This window comes from Cyprinodon tularosa, unplaced genomic scaffold (assembly GCF_016077235.1).
Source record: "Cyprinodon tularosa strain WSP-4 unplaced genomic scaffold, ASM1607723v1 ctg821, whole genome shotgun sequence".
Taxonomy (NCBI): Eukaryota; Metazoa; Chordata; class Actinopteri; order Cyprinodontiformes; family Cyprinodontidae; genus Cyprinodon; species Cyprinodon tularosa.
The window spans coordinates 307,916-328,457 of NW_024039587.1; the positions used below are offsets into that span (position 1 = coordinate 307,916).

Consider the following 20,542-nt stretch of genomic DNA (forward strand, 5'->3'; position numbering starts at 1 on the left):
GCAAGATTGTTTTTCAAGGCTGCAAGACATAAGGTGGTGCTATGGCTAAAAATGTTAATGATTATATCAAGTATGATCTACTAACAATGTCTTAATAGTAACCTTACTGTGTCATGATGGACTGCTTTTCCCACTATCTAAATTTAGCATCCCACCTGCTCAAGATTTCAAATGTGGCCATAAAGGGCAGTTATTTCATCCACCTAGTCCGATATATATACCTGTGAGTGGTTGACCATAAAAATAGGACCATATATCACATAATGCTTCCGAATAGTTTCAAGTACAGTAATAATGTCATTGCATACAGTACAACTATATTTTGATGAGGACTGCAATTGGATACTAATGCACAGTTTAAGCAGATGACATTTGTATAATGTAAAGGAGATATTTTGAAAAAGATTTGCCACTTTTTACAAATTAAACAGAATTAAAATGTTTCTTTGTAAAGTGCAAAAATGTTTTTTTATCAGCTAATGTAAGGAATATGAAGATTTTTTTTTTTTTTTTTACTTCAGAGAAACCCAGTAGCAGTTTTCTGCTGGGGTAAAAGCATCAGAATAAATGAAAAACAAACACAAGCGCAACAGGCTGTTAAAGAAGGTCAGCTCTAATCTAGAAAAAAATAATTCAGAACCCCATGAGATGTTTTCTCAAAGAAAAACTCCTCAAAGTGAAGAATATTATGTACAGTATTGATCATCCTCTTCAGAAGATTGTTAAACAACAAGTGTTTTCAGTAAGAGGATTTTCCAGATCAGGTGCAAGACAGACCAATACAGAAGATCCTATCTGCCTGCAGCTATCCACAGCAAGAGGTTAAGAAAATAACCCTATGAGTTACTTAAACATTTAATGTCTCATTGGGATTCATAAAGTATTTTTGAATGAAAATGAATTGCAGAATACCTTTGTAGTACCACCGAGGAAACTATGATTTACTTTCAAATGTACAGCGCTTTTTTGCAGCTGAGGTTCTTTTAAAAGACTCTGTAAATAACGTTTAGTTGAGTATTATTTGAAGTTTCAGTTATTTTTTGTGAAATTGTTACTGTAGTAGTTTCCTTTAAGTTTCAACTTTTATACTACTTCACCAGCTATTTTCATTTAATAAAACAACTAAGTGAACAATTCAACCGAATCTTCCTTGCCCCTACTTTGGTTAATCCATTGCTTTCATATGCTCTCAATTCAAATGTATACAATTTTCAATTCATATATGAATTGCCAGCTTATTGATTCTACAAATGGCTTAATGCAGACCATGAAAAAGGGCAGGTGACATATTTCTTACTGTATTTGACTATGGGAGGGGTCTAAAGCATGACTCATGACCCAAACTGGTGATGAGATCATATGAGTCCTTAGAGAATGTTGTAAAGTAAAGGAAATATAAATTCAGTTTACAAATCACAACCAACAGAGAGAGACAATCTACAATCTTGTACTACATCAACTCTGGATACATAGATGGCATCAACAGCAGCATCCAGCATTTGAAAATACTCATTCTTTGCTGCAATCTAAAGTCCAAATCTATTTCCAGCTTTCCCCTAAAGCAGTTCTAGCAAAATACAGACAATGCTGACTCCTCAGCTCAGCTGAAAAATTAGTTGTGCAAAGTTCCTTACAAACTTCTCATGGGAGTTCCACAAAAGTGCAGCTGCACAGCTGCAAATTTAAGTAGGACATACCTAGATTCAAAGAATATCAGTGGGAGGCAAATATTTCATTTTCTACTGCGCTTGGTAATAATAATACAAGATGCACAGGTTAAAAGCAGAGCAGCAGAACACACTTCATAGTCAAACAAGCAACTAATACAACAAATATGCTGAAGTCTGACTAATAAGAATGCAGCACCTCTGAAAATTTAAGGTAATTAGCCTGCATAGATATAATCATAAAAAATGCTCTTTTTTTACATCCACGCTGTCAGGAAATGTAAGTAAATAATCACACACAAATTTTTAAGGCTGAACGGCGCTAGTCATCAGATTATAACACTTTAATCACAACATAATCACCTTGAAATTCCCATGGCTGCTTTTGCAGGGGTTACAGAATCCATTTAGAGTATAAAGGCAAAGAAAAAAGTGACCACATCTACAAGGATAGGAGTGTTTTTGTAGAGCCCTTGTGAATTTCTACACTGAAATGTATACGCTAGGAATTACTGCAAAGAGACTTCCGTCATTTTTTACTGTAGATATTCTGTAACATAAAATAAAACAAGAGTCTCTAGCTAGTTGGATAAATATCCACAACCTTAAACTAGCACTTTATTCAAGTGTTTTTGAATAAAGGAACCAGATATCCGGTACGGCTGAACTAACCCATTCTTTCCAGTGTCACCATTTTAATTAATTCCCGAGCCGAGTGATTGTACATTTTTATTGTAAAAGACAAAGAAACTTTACTGTTTTGAACACATTTAACATTTGTGCAACAGGGTTTATGCATATTTATCTATTGCTATTTAAGGAAACTTTGAATGCATTAAGCCTTAAAGCCAATCCAGGGGTCCCGCCTTTATGTAAAAGGCTAAGAACCATGGTGAGTAGGCAAATCACAGTTATAATCATTTAACTAATAAGCATAAATTGGATTCACCCTTAATTTGAATAATATATTACTTACTTACATAATTTCCAGTTCTAGTCATATAATATATTCATAATCTTCTATTAAACTGCACAACAGTATTCAATTTTCACTTGTTAATCTATACCAAGAAACAAAGTTACAACATGTTTGGAATCCTAACTTAGAGCCATGTTAGGTTAGAGGTGACCCAGATGTTTTTAATTTAATGACAAAGTATTTATCTCAGAGACTTGAGGCTTGATTTTGTATTCAGCTTCAGGACTTAAGTTGGAATTGCCCATTTCAGTTAGTGATGCTAAACAGTATCCTCAACCTAGAAAGACAACTTGAATGACAACAAGTATACTAGCTACAACCACATAGGCTCTTTGACCATTAGGAGTTGTTGAGAATCAGGTGTTTATGCCCTAAAGCAGTCTTTTACACAACATACCGCCACAAAGCCACTTCAATGAATTGTACAACGGCAAGCCCAAAGCAAAGTGACGGGATCAGAAGCAGGTTAATTACCCCAAACGTGTGATGCATTGAAAGCCCTTCCAAAGTTGTATGATACCAAACCAGCATATTTTTGAATGCAAAGCAAACAGCATGTGGTGTGTTCAAAAACAGTGATTAGGGAGAAGGTGGTAGTTTTAGTTAGAGAGAAATCAAAAATGTAAATGGATGGAGCAGTTGATTCGGGGGTAGTGGATTTTTATAGATTACATTTTAACCCTTAGCAATCTTAGCTTTGCATTTGTTTTCCTTTTGAGATTTTTTTTCACAGAGACATATTCAACCTGCAAAATGGATATTTACTTTAAATAAGAACTGATTTGATTCAGCCATTTTGGTTAATGTGGTTGGGTGTTTCCTTTCCTTGCTTTTGTTATTACCAAGCTTGTTCTCTCCCTCTTCAATCATATTAGATACAGCTTATGTTGCATTTTCATTATAAACACAAACACATTTTCTCAGACTCCAGGTACTTTTCAATCTTTCTTACAATGTCGGTTTAAGTATTTTGCAAGCACTGCTGTCCCTTCATCCTCTGGTTTGCCTTGACATCTCAAGAGCTCAGTAAACAACTGACTGCGTGCTGTCACAGCACGTGCCCCTCTGCCCCGTATGAAAGAAAATAAACTATGCTGTCCTCTTCAGCACAAATAGACACTAATGCCGAGCACTGCTTTGCACATATCCAGAGATCTGACAACGAGGAAAATATCTATGTGCTGACTGTCGCAGTGTTTTGTCTCGGGTGAGGCTGCTCCAGAGATGTAGACAGACAGAGATGGACAGATCGACCACAGAAGACACACAGGGCTGTCATCTTGACTACAGCACACAAACAGCGGAGAAAAAGATAGAAGCTAGAGAAAACTGGAGAAAAAAAAGTGATCAAAATAAATCAAAAAGGGGGTTCCCAACTGACATCCCCTCAAATGGGTTATTTACTTGTGTTTAGTTTTGTCAGTCTGTAAATATTTGGCAGTGCCCAGTGTTATGAGTTTTCAATCAACATTTGAGACGTAAACAGAGAAACTGATGGCATTTTGATCTGTCAACAGCGCTTGGATAATTTCATAAACAGATCTAAGGCTGTATTCACACAGCCTGGTGCTCTGGAGAGTGCAGAGATCAACCAGGCTTTTGAGATTTTAATCAAAACAGACAAGTGAGTCATCGTCTGTGATTTTATCTTTACTGTTGCTCTGTCACTCTCTGTTCATTGACTTCAATTCACTAAATACATGTTAAACTGACATGCTGTTCTATGGGTAGAGTCATTTGAGCTAGGCTGTTCATTATTTTAAACCAGAGTACATTTACAAACCCTTCAACAATACTTTGTTGAAGTAATTTTTATTCCATAATAATCAATCTCTCAACATATGCTGGTGAAGATTCCTAGTCATCCAGGTCATACCAAAAAAAGTAAAAAAAAAAAATCTGTATGTTATGTAGGGGACCAAAATATCTCTCCTGGTCAGCCAGGCCAACAAAGCCCCTAATGACTCCTTTTTTAGAGGCATGGGCCGATATCAGATATTGCAGGCCAACAATGACTCCCCATTACTAAGGGGTGGACCTGTTTTTTAAGTTCAATTTGCATATTTTCTAAACCATACAAGGCTTTGTTGGGCTACTCTATAAAGCTTGGAACTCAAAGGTAATTCAGAGATTTATAACTGAAAAAGCTTCCTGGATGGGAAGTGAAATGTCTTTAAACTTGGAAAACAAAGTCCAGTTTGTTTTCCAAGTATCCAGTATGTGTCTTCCAGTTTTCCAGTATGTGTCTTAACTTTCTAGAAATCTTACAGGTTGACTTGATCATTTTCCCACTCAATTTGGTTAAAAAATTCCATCTTTTGTCCGAAGTATCAGTAATGCCACATTTGATTCCATTTGCTTTGGTTCTCAACTCTTGGTTAGCTGTTTTAAATCTAACTTTCATCACGTGAAGAAAAATATTATTGTCAATCTACCAGCATGTTTACCTGGGGGCATCAATTTAGCTAAATAATTCAAGCCAGGAAATATATGGACATTCCCTTTAGGACGGTTATCAAATTTATATAAAGAAGTTGACCATGGGTATGACCTAAAGAAAATTTTGACTGAATCACTTGTGGCTTTTGTAGAGTACATGATAAGAGTACAACTTTGGACTAGGTAAATAAAGTTTCTGTTTAAGAATTTATACTTAACTTTTTTTTAGTTATTACATGCAGCATCAATGTTATCAGTTTATTATTTATGAACTAAGAATCTGGCACATCAACAGTGGTGTGTGCAATTAATATCCTTTAATGCTCCTCAGGGATTCTTGGTCCTTTGTTTTGCAAAGGGAAATTCACAACAAGTGTTGCACTGACTACAAAGTCAGTCCTTTTGCATATCTATTCATGATTTCTAGAAGGATTTCCTCATTAAGGAAAAACTTTATTTAAAATATAAATATAATAGAAGCCTACATTCTTCACTTTTTTTATATTATGGTCATTTTTGGCAAGGGTGGTCATTTGGAGCCCTTTTATATTTCATTTGTGAAATAATTGATTTTCTATTTAATGAGGATTCAAAGATGCTATTGATTTAGATCCATACCTTATTTCCGTTGCCAAATGATGGTTAGTTTGATCAAGCGACCAAATTCATTCTTCAAATCTTTCATGAGGATAAATCTGATCGAAAGCATGCAATGATTATGAACCATGATAAGATAAATTTAATGTAGCTTTTATTATTGCTACACACTAACCATTTAAGTCCAAAGGAAAACAACGTATCTGAAGTCCAATTAGGAGTTGGTAAGGCAATTGTTTATGATCACACTGGAGCCCTCATCATTGTGCAAAATGCATAGAAATAACTTTGTACAGCAAAACTGCTGTCAGAACAGAGCAGTGGGACACAAATTAAACAGCCTGAATGTGCAGCCACCCAGATGGCCATAATGAGAGAAAGGAACAGTAGAAACAACTTGACAATGACACCATCACTCAGGGCTGTTTTTACTTTTTACTCCATCTCGTGTCACAAGTGGTCACAACATGTCAGACAGTGTGACAACAACATCTGCACTGTAATTAATGTCAAAAGAAGAAACATGAAATACTGCTTTGAATGAAGTCATGGCACTCATGACTGCAAGCCACATTAATTACGAGCCCTGCTGCCTTGAGATTGCTGCAGGGATTCAATCAGCTGAGAAAGTGGAGCTTTTTACACACTATAGAGCAGCTGTGTACTGTAAGAATCCCTTATACTAATTAGAGGATGCTTTATTCCCTATTGTTGTGCATCTCATCTAGTTTGTTTGCTCTTGTTGATATTAAAGCACCAGCACATCAGTGTAAGACTGAGATGAGACATTTAAAGCTTTTTAAAGAATTGTTTTTGCATCCAGCGGTACTTATGAGTAGAAAGGGCTGAAAAAAAGCAGTTAGAAGAAAGGGAGAATTGATGGAACAAAGAAAAGGAGACTGCCCCGAAATCTAACACTAAAAGCATGGTAGTGAACATTGTACACATAAATTGATTCAATTAAAGTGTACACCTTTGAAGAATGTTACTGAGATGTTCCCAGTGATGTACCCATCATGACAACACCTTAAAAAATTAAATGGTAAGTTTTCAACTATGTCATTACTTTTCACAAATTACCAACTTCAGCCCTTCATAAAAAAACACTATTAAATTTGCCACAAGCCACATAGCAGATAGAAAAAACATGTTATGTTTACATTAAAACAAAGTGGCTGCACCAACAAGCTAATGTGATACTTAAGTTTTAATAGACATAGGGAATCTTTAAGACTGAGTAACATTAGAGTTGTGTAGATCAGTGGAACTCTTTGATTGGACCAATTACTAGTGTTTTCTCTAAAATAGTTTCTAGAACAAACAAACTACTTGGATCGACTTTGCATAATATGAGTCTAATTAACTCCACATCCAAAATGCGTTTCTACAATATTTTTAAAGTGTGCGTTGGTGACCTACTGTATGATTCTGTTTTTCCCTGATGTGGAGAACTCTGCTGATGTGTTTTAATTCTATCTGTACCAATAATATCAGTGAGATCAACATTGATTGACTCTATCCACCAACCTTGTGTAATGAAACTACTTCAACACTCATTGCTGACTAGCTAAGAAGAGACAGAAAAAATAACCTCTTGACGGTCTTACTGGAGATTCCCACAGACAGCTCAACAAAACACAAAAATGCTGCTAAAAGCTGCCAAAACATATTTTCCCATCTAACATACCCTCTCAAAAAAAGAGGTCTTGACATAATCCTCCAACTGCAGACAATTATATAAAATTGTAATTTCTATATTTCTATCGAGAATGTTAGAGAAAGTCACTCGGTTAAGGATATATCTATCAGCCATCATCTTTGCTAAATTTTATTCTGTTTTTAAATCCTGCCATGGAGCAGAAACGGTCCTAAGAATTATAGACATTTCTTAACCATTGATTTTGAAAACTATTTTATCAGGGTTCCATTCCAGTTTAACCCACAGAAGCAGTTCCTCTTATATAAGAAGTTTGATCTAAAACAGCTCCTCTGACTTCATGAAATCCTCAGTGGTCAAGCTTTGATCCTCTTCCTTTTAACTTGTGCCTACTCCCTTTGGTCTTTATTTTTAGGAAGCATCTATTACCATTGATTCACTGATTAATTAAAGGTTTATCTGCCCATTTACCCCAAAATAATGGAGATATGGCACTTTTTAACAGTATAAATCATATAGAAAATGCTTAACTCCCTAAAAAGTAAAGAAAAGAAATTGAAAGCTACCTAAAGCCATTCTGCTGGTAGGGATTTAGTGTCTACTATTAAACGACCCTTTTTAAAATTGATCCCTTCATTTTTAAATATTTTATTTCCCTACTAAATCTAATTGAAGAAAAATAAACAATATTGCTTCTTTATGCAAAACTGTTTAGATAAAACAAAACAAAACAAAAAAAAGGCATACCCTTTTCCTTTCAGTTAACAGTTCTTCCCAATTAATATTGGTCTATCATATCCGATGACATTAAAAAAAACAATACCTAAACACAGCATGAACAACAAGGAAAATTGAAAACTCAAGGTGTAATGTCTAGTAGGACGACGAATAATTCTGAAGATCATTAATGTAATTTCTTACCGGTTTCTCTAGAAATCTGGACGAAGGCCTCCACTCCACTCTCGCCGTAGTTGCCTTCTGAGGCCAGCGTGGATACATAGTTCCATTCCATCGCTGTGACTATGTCCATCATGGCCTGAGCCTGGTAGGAGTCTGGTGGCACCACACGAGAGAAGAAGTCATAACGACTGTTGTCACTCAGCTCTGGGGCAGTGGAGGCATAGCTGATCTGGGGAATCTAGAGAACAAAAGAAACATAATTTCTTTTAAATACTCTTTTCCAGAATGACAGTTTAAAGTACAGAAAACAGAAGATCTGAGGCAGCGAGAGACATGAAATAATAGCGGGACAAACAGACAAAAAAAAAGCAATGACAACCATTACAAAGTTGACAGATTGACAGCAGAAACACACAAACATTGTGTTTCTGCTGATACGTAACGTAGCAGGCCGAAGGTGTTCATTGGCTGACAGGCGATAGATTTTTCCCTGACAGAGCGGGACAGTAGAGGTGGGCCTGTACCTGTCAGTGTCGACAAAAACACACACACCAATGTCAGTTGCATCTCATTGGCATTCAATAGGGTTACATTAATCTGCCAGTCTCAACAGAAACATCAGGGGCGTCAGTTATCTGCTTTCTACACAATCACACACACAGAAATACACAATATATTAGGATTGCTGAATGCAACAATTCCAGTTGGTTACAGAATAAAGAGTTTAAGACAGATGGTGTGCGTATGTGACTGGAATGTTCATAAAGATCGTCACTCACTGTCTCTATTCCCTTTGGGCCTCATCTCAAATCTCTGCCATCCACTGTCTACATTTCTCCCTTGCCATTTTAAAAAGGTTAAGGATCCATTTTGCCAGATTTTTGATTGCTCTGGAGCTTTGCTGTAAGCAGATTGAAATGGCTTTAACTTCAACGATCAATGCATTGCTCTGTACTGGGTTTGATATATAACAGGTTAAGAGTTTACCTCTAAATTAACCAGCCACTTCAAATCCTAGATTACAAGAAGGTTAACATTCAGATAGAAACACAGCAAAAAGCAAAAAAATACCTAACAGCGTAATTAATGTGGCATGTTCAGTACATGGTACATGGAGATAAAGATAAACGTATATAGAACAGTGTTTTTCAAACCTTGTCCTCAAGGCACACTGCTCTGCATTTTTTGGATGTTTCTGAGCTTCAGCACACCTGATTCAGATGGTTGCATTTCAGCAAAGCCTGATAATCTGCTATCAATTGATAACAGGTGTGTGAAAGCTGGGAAACATCTAAAACATGCAAGCCAGGGTTAAAAAAAAACACTGATATAGAGCATAAGAGCTATTTTCATTTAACGTTTACCTAATTTAAAAAGTAAGAATAAAAATAGAAAAGCTCTGATAAATGAGACCAAAATTAAATTTTCAGGTCTAAATTAAAAACACAGTGTTCTAAGGGAAATAAAAACTGCACATTACTCTGATCATAATTTTTCTTACAATAATACACAATAGTGGCAATATCATGCTGTGGGCATAATAGACAGAATTTGAGAGAACATGAAATGAGTTTAATTTTATTACCAAGCTGGAGGAAAACCCCTTAGCTATACAGGAGCTTTGTCATCCTTGAATAAATTTAAACAGTTCTTAAATGGACATTTTTCAAAGACAAATGGTAACATTTAAGTACAAATCAAAAACTCTTGTGTGCGATATACTAAAGCTCAATTTCTTGCCTTTTCCTGTAATGAATTCAATGCATTTGAATTATTAATGGTCCAAATCTTTTCACATTTACCACACCCTTGTGGATAGATCAGAAAATGTGGAGATGCAATAGGTCTTTTTTGTGGATTTGATTGTGCATAAGGCATAGCAGAGATGGTTTACCACAGCAGAGGCTACTCAAAGTGGGGTTTTATTTAATTTTTTATTTTTTTATTTTTTTACCACCAGGGACTTTATGATTCTTCAGTGAAGTGTGGTTTAAGATGTTTTTATTACTAAATTCAGAAAGGAACAAAAAAAGATTAACAAAATTTTGGCAGCAGATAATACATCAAATTTTAGCCACATAAACTGACCAGTGTGTGAAACAGGTCAATTGTTACCACCAAGGGTGGCACAACCAGTTAATAACTTTAGCAATTGCTTTTATATTCATGCATATTTTTCAAAATAAAGCCTTTAAAAAGAGAAAATGTCCATCTTTAAACAGACACCTCATAATAATAGCTTAGACTTCATCACATCAAGTCGAACGCCATCAAGGAAACTGCTTACAGACAGACCTAGCAGGAATTGGCCTGTACCAATTGTTAGAACTTGTTGTAGGATCTCGTGCCAGTATTAATATACCAGTATTAAAATAGTGATCCATTTCTAAGAAAACAAGATAATTCAAGACGCGTTTACAATTATATCTTCATACTACGTGTATATCAGCAATGAACAGAATGTACTGTAGATCTAACAGCAGTTCACTCTCTAGCGACTAACTCTGTTCCTTAGGAATTGCTCACTCCTCTCAGTGAACACAGGGGTTCATGTACGGGACATTTGAGTACTCTTATTAGCGTCCTCTGTCAGGGGAACACAATTGGAAACTTTCATAAAGTCCAAGATGGGGATGTATAATTCATGGAGGATTGGGATAAACAAATCAGAGGCATGCATGCAGACAGAATCAACTGAGAAAACAAATTGTATGCGTTTTGCTAAGCACTGCACATGCGTTTACATGGCTGGGTTGATGCTTGCTTTTTTTGTCTTTTTTCAGATTTGTACATTTAAATATGGGAATATCCACTTCAAAGAGCTTCAATGCAGTCCTGCAAGAATATGAGTTATTTGTCTGTTTACAACAGCTACAAGAAAGAAACCAAGTGACCCGGGCAGACCCGATACTTTGATCTTTTGTTATTTTTTCCCTCAATATGAAAAGAGACTAACACAAACAGAAATGCACTCATAAATACACATCACAGTCATCTTATTGTTATTTCCCAAAACATTACTTTGGATAGAGAGGAAAAAATCTAGAGCTGGAAGAGAGAGTAAAATAGAAATGAAGCGACACCCAGTTTAGTCTACTGCAGGCTTAGACCTTAACGCTTAAAAACTGAACAAAACTAAACTCTAAAAACTTAGAGGGAGCACATTTAATATGTCTGAGTAAATTACTGATGTGCCATCAGTTGCTGACGAGGTTTTTCAAAGCAAGTGCAACCTAGAGGTAGGAAATTAATGGCTTGGTTCCCCCACATGGCTGTGGAAGATTATTCCTTCAATCCCCCTAATTCCATTAGCTCTAATGAATATGTGCGAGTATGTGAGAGAGGGGAGAGAGGAAATCACAAGTGTATCCAAGAAAATAGAGCAGGCTGATGTGTTTTAATTAACAGTTTTTCACTCTTGCATGCTTATCAGGAGGGTGATGTATTGTTTTTGTGTCTTGATACACCATTGTCTGTAATCATGTCATTGTATGAGTCTTAATCAGCGCTCAATGACAGCCTGGATTAATCCCACTAGAGCTGGGGGTAATGTGTCAAATGGTCAAGTCTGTCAATTACCTCCAGTCTGAAACTTTACAATTACTGGAGAAACAATTGATCCATGTTGTCCTCTAAATATGGGTTTTCTTCTTTTTAAGAAATTGGGTAAAATATCAAACTGGAGGATAGAATATGACAGCACAGTAGAGCAATAGCCTTCTGAAATGTCTAATAAAAGATAATAGGTTCCATCAGTAAGGATGCCTTTACATATTCTATGCTTGATGGGGTTTTTTTTTCTGGCACATGTAGATCAATTAATATCAATAATACTTGGAAAATCTAAACATGCCTTAAATACAAACCTAGTTGGAACAAAAACATAATATTGAAATGATTCTGCCATTTAGTTAAAAAAAACTATCAATGGTGCAATCTAAACTACAGTAGAAGTGTTAAATATCACCTAAAGTATTTTAAAGGTATATGTAGTACCCCATAATTATATCTCTGTATATCTCCATAATTTTTTAAAGATATCTTTATGCACCAAGTGCCTTGTTACATGATTTTTTTTTTTTTTTTGTTACTTTTGAAAGTAGACAGGAAATAGAATTCGAGAGAAAGAGAAGATGTACTAAAAGGCAACGGGCCAGGATTCAAAGTCATGACAGCCAAGTTAAGGACTAGACCTTCGTACATGGATGATATTTAATTAACCTTCTTACTATAGCTTCTCCATGAGATTACGTTTTCAAGTCTGAAAAAGTCTCCAAAAGATTGGAATCATAGCCCAAATCAAGTTAGGCTTCATAGGACCAAAACATATTCTTCTAATATGTTTTAGAAGGCTTATTTTAACCTTATTTTTTATATGGAGAAGAGAGAAGATTGTGGTCACATAAAAAAAATCCTTAGCAGATTTTTTTATGGACTTTGAAAAATACTGTTCAATCCCTTCCCTTTACTTAAACCTTTGTAAGAGTTCTTTAATCCTTTGTAAACTTTGTCTGTACTAAGGCTCAATTTATATCAAGTAAATAAAGATTTAGTATCACAATCTTGTAAGATCAGGATAAGTGCCTCCAAATCCAACACCATGGACTTGAGCCGGAAAAGGGTAGAGTGCCTTCTCTGGGTTGGAGCCCCTTCTTGAGGATTTTAAGTATCTTGGGGTCTTGTTCACGAATGAGGGGAGGATGGAGCAGGAGATCAACAGGCGGATTGGTGCGGCATCTGCTGTGAAGCATGCGCCTTACTGGTCTGTTGTGGTGAAAAGCGAGCTGAGCCAAAAGGCAAAGCTCTTGATTTACTGGTCGATCTACATCCTACCTATAAAGTGTGTCCTTCAGTGGCCCAGCGGGTGACCCATGTATGGAGGCCTCAGTCCTCAATTTGGCCAACCTGGGTTCAAATCCAACCTGTGGTCCATTGCCGCATGCCTCTACCCCTCTGTCATACCCCCTTTCCTGTCAGCCAACTGTACGAAAAACGAGCCCCTGGTGCTTTAAGAACCTAAAAGAAAAAATAACTTTTAAAAGAGCCAACTCCGTGCTGTGAAATGACTTGAAACCCAGCTGTTCTTTTTTGTTTTATTTTGTTCTTTCAAATAGACCAGTAGTAGTAGTAAACTACCTTCTTGAGGATTTTTGAAAGGAATGGTAGTTTAGAAATAGGCCTATAGTTATCCATAACAGAGGGATACAAGCTGGGTTACTTAGAGGTTGGACAACTGCATGTTTCAGATGTTCAGGAACTACACCTGAAGACAGACTGCTATTCACAAGAGCAAGCACTGAAGGACCTATTGCCAGAAAAACATCTTCAAATAATCGAGGTGGAATAGCATCATCTGGAGAACCTGCTGGCCTTAAATGACTAACCACCCCCTGAAAAGACAGCAAGGTCACATTGCTGTGGAAAACAGCAGAACAAGGCAAAAAAAAGAAGAAAAAACTGAAGGGTCTTGAGCAGAGGGTATGATTTAGGTCCTAAGAGAAGTGACTTTGTCGACAAAAAAGTGTTAGAAACTTTCACATTCAGCAGATGATGTCTCTACTTTATGTAGCCTCTATGTGAAGCATTTAGAACAAAATAAATGGTTTTAAACAAAACAGACTGATACAATTTCATTTCAATAGAGTTTTCTTTTTGTTTGTTTTTTTACAGTTTTTTGGTAACGGCGCCAGGATTCCTTTAATATTTAGAGGGACACCTGTAGTTTGACCATTTTCCATTTATGCCTACCTCTATGAGTCTCTCCTGGCAGCTCGACAGTCAACATTTAACCAGGGTTCATGTCTAATTTTAAATGTTCACACTGAATCGAGAGCTGCTCCAGTTGATAATTAATTACTAAATAGTTGAAGATTATTTAAATAATCTATCAATCACGATTAGTCTGACTGTTTCAACCTTGTTGGAAACAAAATAAAAAATGTATAACACAGGTAAAGGGAAAAAAAAACCTTTATTGTGACTGTCAACTTCAAACAATCAATATGCATGCAATTAATAGTTTTTCATGTTTTTTGCCAAAACATTTGTATTGATTAAATACATTTTTTTGCTATGTGAATTGTTTTTCATCAAGCAATAAGGTGACATGAAATTATAGGGCCACCAGAATGAGTTTGATATTATTCAAGGTATTTTATTTTTAGTCCTTTTATTTAACATAGTAAAATTTTGCCCCTAAATGTTTGACTGAGGGACAATGAGATTTCTAAGCTGTTCTTTATTGACAATAGTAATTAAGATTTCCAACACACTTCTATAAATAGTATGCAAAAAGACAAATCAAGTTTTGGATTTCCCTAAAAACTGTAAAAAAAAAACACACACAAAAAAAACAACAGCAACAACAAATCTGATTTCACTGAAAAGCAAAGCCAAATAAAAAAAAATAGGAAAAATTAGGAAAAAATATTTCCTTTATAGTAAAGAGTAAGTAGACCGACTTCAGAGTGAAAATCAGTCAGCAGCTATCTAAATCATGTTTTTAATACTTCTTCTAACTTAATCATATTTTTTAAAGGAAAAGTCCAGTCACATTCAGAATACAAACTTCTGAAAGTATTTTAAGTAGGAAATTATTACATACTGTTCAATAAATGATAAGTGTTTTTAATTAAGAGTAATTTCATTTGAATGTGCTTTACCAGAGACATCCATGTTTGTCGAAGAGCACTACTGCCCCCTACCAGTTTATGACGTCAAAGTGCGGTATCGGCTGTTGAGCAAGTCCCAGTTCTGTATTTGGTGTTCGTCACAACATGCTTTTATCCATGAGGGTGACGACCTGTGCACTATGCAAAGCAGAGAGTATCGGATTAATTACGATTTTTTCTCTGGCCAGAAATTCAATGGCAAATCCTCCCTCTTCAAGTTGGCAATCCAACGACCAGGACCGCCATAACCCGTCCATGGAGGATCATGAATAGCAATAGAAATAACTTTTTTTTTTCACGTTTACCCGTTTACCCGATGTACTGTATTACAACATACAATATCCAACTGCCATTGTCAGTTTAACTTTAGCTCTTGCGGATTTCAATGGTGAAGTCCTATTAAAATCTAAAATAATTGTTGGTGATTGCAGCCATGCTTAATAGTTCTCATTGATTTTGCTTGTAAAGCGGGGAGAATGGCGCTAGCCTTACTGCACCATGACGTCACTTCCGGAAGATGACAGGAGTGAGGCGTTACTATATTTAGACAAAAATGGCCATTCCCAGACTCTGATCTTGACGAAAAATGTTTTATTTTTTTACTGATTAACATTAAATTCATATAATCACAGCAAACATATTAGTTTTAGGTATAAATAATGATCCATTGGTTATTACTTGCTGACCAGACTTTATCTTTGAACTGGATCATCTGAGGGAACAGTTTTGGAGCAAACCAATATGCTATAATGCAATGTGTAAGAAATCCTTCCAAAATGTAGTTAGATCTGCATGATTTATTACTTTATGCTATTGCATTGGCAGGAAGCAGTTTAATTCTTCAGAACAAATCTGTCTGTAGCTGAGCTGACAATTAAAGCAGGAGTTGGACCTTAGAGTAGTAAAAATGTATGTCTGAGGCTTATCGTAAGTGTGTTAAAGACATTCTTCACATAAACCCTTCTGAATACTTAATAACTGGAAATTCCATAGGCCATCATTGCTGCTACTGCGGCTGCTTTGAGTCTTTACATTCTCATAAAGCAGATATTTTGAGACATGATCGTTCTCGTACATCAGACAGAGAGAGGGGGGCGACAATGACCTAAACTGGCCCTCGTGTGTGTCTGGCGGTAATGGAGCTGTCGGGGGCCACAGACTGAGCATTAGGTTGATAGATGGCAGTGGTGTGATGGTAATTAACCCTGATACGTCGCACATACACATCGCTTCTGTATCTCAAACATACAGTTGGGCATTGGAACGTGTTGTAGACAAGCAGTTAATCCCAAACTGCTTGCTTTGAATCAGGTGCATTTAGGGCCAAATTTAAATGAATGTCTTTCTTTTTTTCCCCTTGAATCCAGATTTAAATCTGTCAATGTTTTTTTTAATAAAACATTTAATAACCACAAAAAATGGTTTCTCCCATACTGTGCAGGAATGATAAATCTAAAATCCTTGCCCCATTTATGGCAGGCACACACGCTGTAAATTGATCTGAGTCACTTTGAGGAATTGTTTGCTTACTCAAAATCCGACTCAGCCCTTTAATAGCTAGCTCTAGTCTCTATTTAATGAGATGGGGACTGGCACTGAGGAATGTTATCTGGCTAATTTACCCGAAAGAAGGCTGGGGCTCAGTTTCTAGCATCAGGTCCCCCCCTGGCTCTGCCAAAGTCCATCTGTCTCATTTTTCCGTCACCATTTGTCCTCTTGCCTTTGCAGTCCTTAAAATATTAGTAAATTACCCCAGCCTTATGGGTTATATAAGTTTTTTGGTGTGGTGGGCACTAAAATACAAAACATAAATTGTATGAAAACTTTTGTAAATACAGAAATAAAAAAAGACTCCTGCTTGAGACCTTCAACAGAGTAAAAACCATGGAAAATGTCAAAGAAGTTTGCGTGTGTCTTCAATGTTTCACCACCTTTCCCTCCCATTAATGCACTATTTTAATATCTAATGCAATAAAATCTAAGGATGTTTATGGTAAGAAAGCTGAAATACTTATGAAACACTGCAAAGACATAAGAAAAACAAGTTTTTACTTATTTTACATTTCATGATTAATTGCTAAATGTGGTCCTGTTTTAGTTTTTTTTGTTTTCATGCTAAAGCAGAGTTTGCTCTACCTGAGGCAAGAAATGGGGTGATTGGAGGAAAACGACTTTCTTTCTGGACTGATCCGATTTCAAATTCATTAGATACATTTTTTATCAGGATATCCATCATATTTAGGCACCACTGACAGGCTAAAAACATTATGCTGTGTGGGAGTTGTTAAGCAGGAATAAAACTTTGAGTCGCAAAGAGCCATACTTGAGTAGTAGTGGGCTGTGATGCCCCTTCTTAGTTCATATTTTTTGCATTTTTAGTTGTTTTGAGATAAGAGGGAGCCATATGCCAAAGGAAGTCAATTTGTTCCTGCCTCAGGGAAAAATGATCAAAGTAGCAAAGCTGCATATTTACCAGAAATTTACTTCAGTAGTGCTCAAAATACATTTAACAAATAACCCACAACAGTGATTTCAGAAAAACTGCGTTAATAGTTAATAGTCAAATAAACTTGACTAAAACAAGGATGAACGTTGGATCAAATAAAAGCCAATCATAGTTCAAGTTCAAGTCTACATCAATCCTAATGTTGGTGAATGCAATTATTTCCTTACGTTGGTCTGTGCACCCTTAATATGAAAAACGTTTTATACTAACCTTTCTCCTTTTTACTTTAGATAGTGAGATTTCCAGTAGGAGCTGAGAGGTTGACACTAGTGTTTTGAAAAGGGAATACAAGCTGTGAGTTTATTATGTAGATTTGATAGAGAGGTAATGAAAAAAAAGAAAAAATGTACAGAGATGCTTATTATACAATTGTATGCTTAGACTATTACTTTTCAACAATTGCACTGTTGCACTTTGCATTGATCTGTAAATCAATTTATAGTTTGTCTTTCTTTCAAATGATCTTTAAAACTTATTTAACTATCAGAAGACTATTTGTCTGCTATTTAATGCTTATGATTAAACAAGTATGGAAATAAAAAGTTTCAATTTACCTGCCAGCCAAGGAAAGACTGAGACATTAAAGACAGACTGTGTAAAAAAAAAACATGAAAATACTAAACCATGTAGCCTAGAGCAGTCTGGTGCTGTGCAATGATAAAACTGAACCATTGCTGAAAAGGACTGAGTAAGTCCTGCTTAGATTGTATTAAGGGAAACATAAAGACTGATTTTAAGCGAGGCCAACCCCATTAACTCCAAATTATTTGTTTTAAATTAGTATAACCTTGTTAGTAGTGATTCCTGCAACACATAAAACAATATGTCTCACCTCTTCTCTGAGTCATATTCTACTGCAGCCTTACTGCTGCTCAAAACATTACTCTGAATAAAAGATGTTATCACCTGTCTGACAACATTTTAAACAATTAGCATTTGGAAATGTCATCTACAGAGCCATCTGACATTTACAAGTTCAATTCAATTAAATATACTTTATTAATCCAAAAGTTCAAATAAAAATTAATCATTAAATACGTTTTTTCAATGAGTTCAATGAGTGTTGCAAGCCATTGATAGAAATGATTTGTTTTTAGAGATGAGTAGAACAGCGTATAGAAAAAAAAAAAAAAGAAAGTTGGAATAAACAAACTTTTATGCTTTATCCCTTTAGAGGATGCGGTGCTTATAATATTTTTATCCATTTTCATAAAGAATCCATCTTGCCATCAACATTTCCAGAACACAGCCCCCCATTTTTATGAGGTTGTTTTGCCTTTTTTGACATTTTTTTTTTTTATTGCTTTGAATGCTGTAATTGTCATGTGTTGCAAAATATCAGCTCTTTCTGAAATAAGGTACCGTAATAAATTCATTAATAAATCTTTGAATAAATAAAAAAATCTTGAAATACAATATAATAAAATTAAATAAAAAGTTTAATTTCTTTAGTTTTATTTCATGGGGATATTTATTTATTTATCAACAGTAGTATTTATTTAACTAATTTTGAATGAGACGGCTCTCCATACAATGTATTCTGTCTTCATGATTTTGCAACTTCCAAACATTAATTTTACCACTGTGAGACAAAACAAAGATATTTCTCATCTTGTCCAAATACATAAAAAAAACTTTCAGTTGTAAAAGAGTGAAAATCATATTCTCTTACAATTTTTAATTATGCACTATATTGTATTGGTCCACAATTTTAAGACTCCAACAAAGACATATCCCTTGTAAAATGTTTAAATACATTTTTAAAGCATAATACTTAAGGTAAATTTATCTTTACTTTTAGTCTTTACACGAGCACCAAATGACCTCCTAAAATTTTACGATATCTTTGCAAAATAATTGAGTTTTGTCTGTATGAAATATTGACTGAATTAAGGAGAACAGTATGTCACAACTTTTAACGGAATCATATTTTTGGAGAAACAAGCCACTGTTAAGATGATCCATAAGGGCACCAACAAATTGCACTGCAGCAGTAGAGACAATGAGAAGAGGCAGCAAGGATCAACAGGTAATAGACTTATTGTTTCTTAATCAGTAAAAAAAAAAGAGAGAGAAAAAAAGAGAATGAAAAACAACAGAAAGTGAGCATAACTAAATGGCAATGGACATTGTGTACGATATTCTTCTTGTCAATGCAAAGAGCAAAATCAGTGGAACAGATGTGTGAGAACTAATGAGGGATGTTTAGCAAAAGCATGAGGACAAAAGGGACGTTTGGGGGAAACAAAGGGAAGAAAAGAGGACTGATGGGTAAAGAAAAATACAATTATGGGACAAAACATCAAACAAAGAAAGCCAAAGGGAAATAAAGAAGAAAAGAGGAAGAAACTTGAGAAGAGGAAAAAGGGATAATTGGTCCAACACAGAGGAAGGGGTAAAGGGATACGAGTTCCAGGAAAAACAGACAGGGGTAAAAAATAAATGAAATTAAATAAGAGAAGTGTTTAAATTTGCAAAAAGGTTGAGACAAGAAGAACTGACATAGATGCAAGATGAAAAAGTAAGTAGAAAAGGGACCATTGTGTAAATAAATCAACAAAAAGAAGACTGATTTCAGCATAACCGAAACAAAAAAAAATTCTAAAGGTGAAATTACAATAAAATGCTAAACAAAAGAAGACGACGTGAGATATGTTTGAAAATGTGTCCAAAAGCTCTGCATCTTCCTGGGAAATTTTCTCTTTTCATATTTTCAGGGGAAAAAAGGAAAAACGGTGCTGTCATACGTTATCTTGATGTTGTAATTTATGAATGCCTTCATGTTGCGACGGATATTTTAAAGTGCAAAAAGCTTAAAACACAGATAATGAACTGAATCGATGGTTGTCTAAGGTCTCTTAGCCAGTTTTTATCTCCTAGACTTATATATAAAGGAAGCAAGTGAATTAATGGCCCAGTGAGCCATTAATTCCCAGGAGCTCCTCAGTGGCAGACTGTAGTAGAGAAGGTCTGATGGTGATAATGCTTCACCGCTGAAGCCATGGGACTCACCCAGCAAGACCGCTTTATACTGCTCTGCTTTGCCTATGAAAACAGTCTTCCAATGTTAGCAACCCATTAAATAGCCATTATCAGCAGTGCTCAACCCTTAAAGGATGCTTTAAA

The 20,542-nt window shown here is 35.6% G+C and overlaps 1 protein-coding gene across 4 annotated transcripts in view; it reads right to left on the reverse strand.

The window, feature by feature from the left end:
- The window catches only part of grm8a (glutamate receptor, metabotropic 8a), a 400,661-nt gene that overhangs the window by 235,134 nt on the left and 144,985 nt on the right, over window positions 1-20,542 (reverse strand). For all 4 annotated transcript variants that reach the window (XM_038272284.1, XM_038272281.1, XM_038272283.1 and 1 more), the window contains one exon: window positions 8,261-8,477. In XM_038272284.1, coding sequence (XP_038128212.1) covers window positions 8,261-8,477 — 217 coding nt within the window. The remainder of the gene's footprint in view (window positions 1-8,260; window positions 8,478-20,542) is intronic.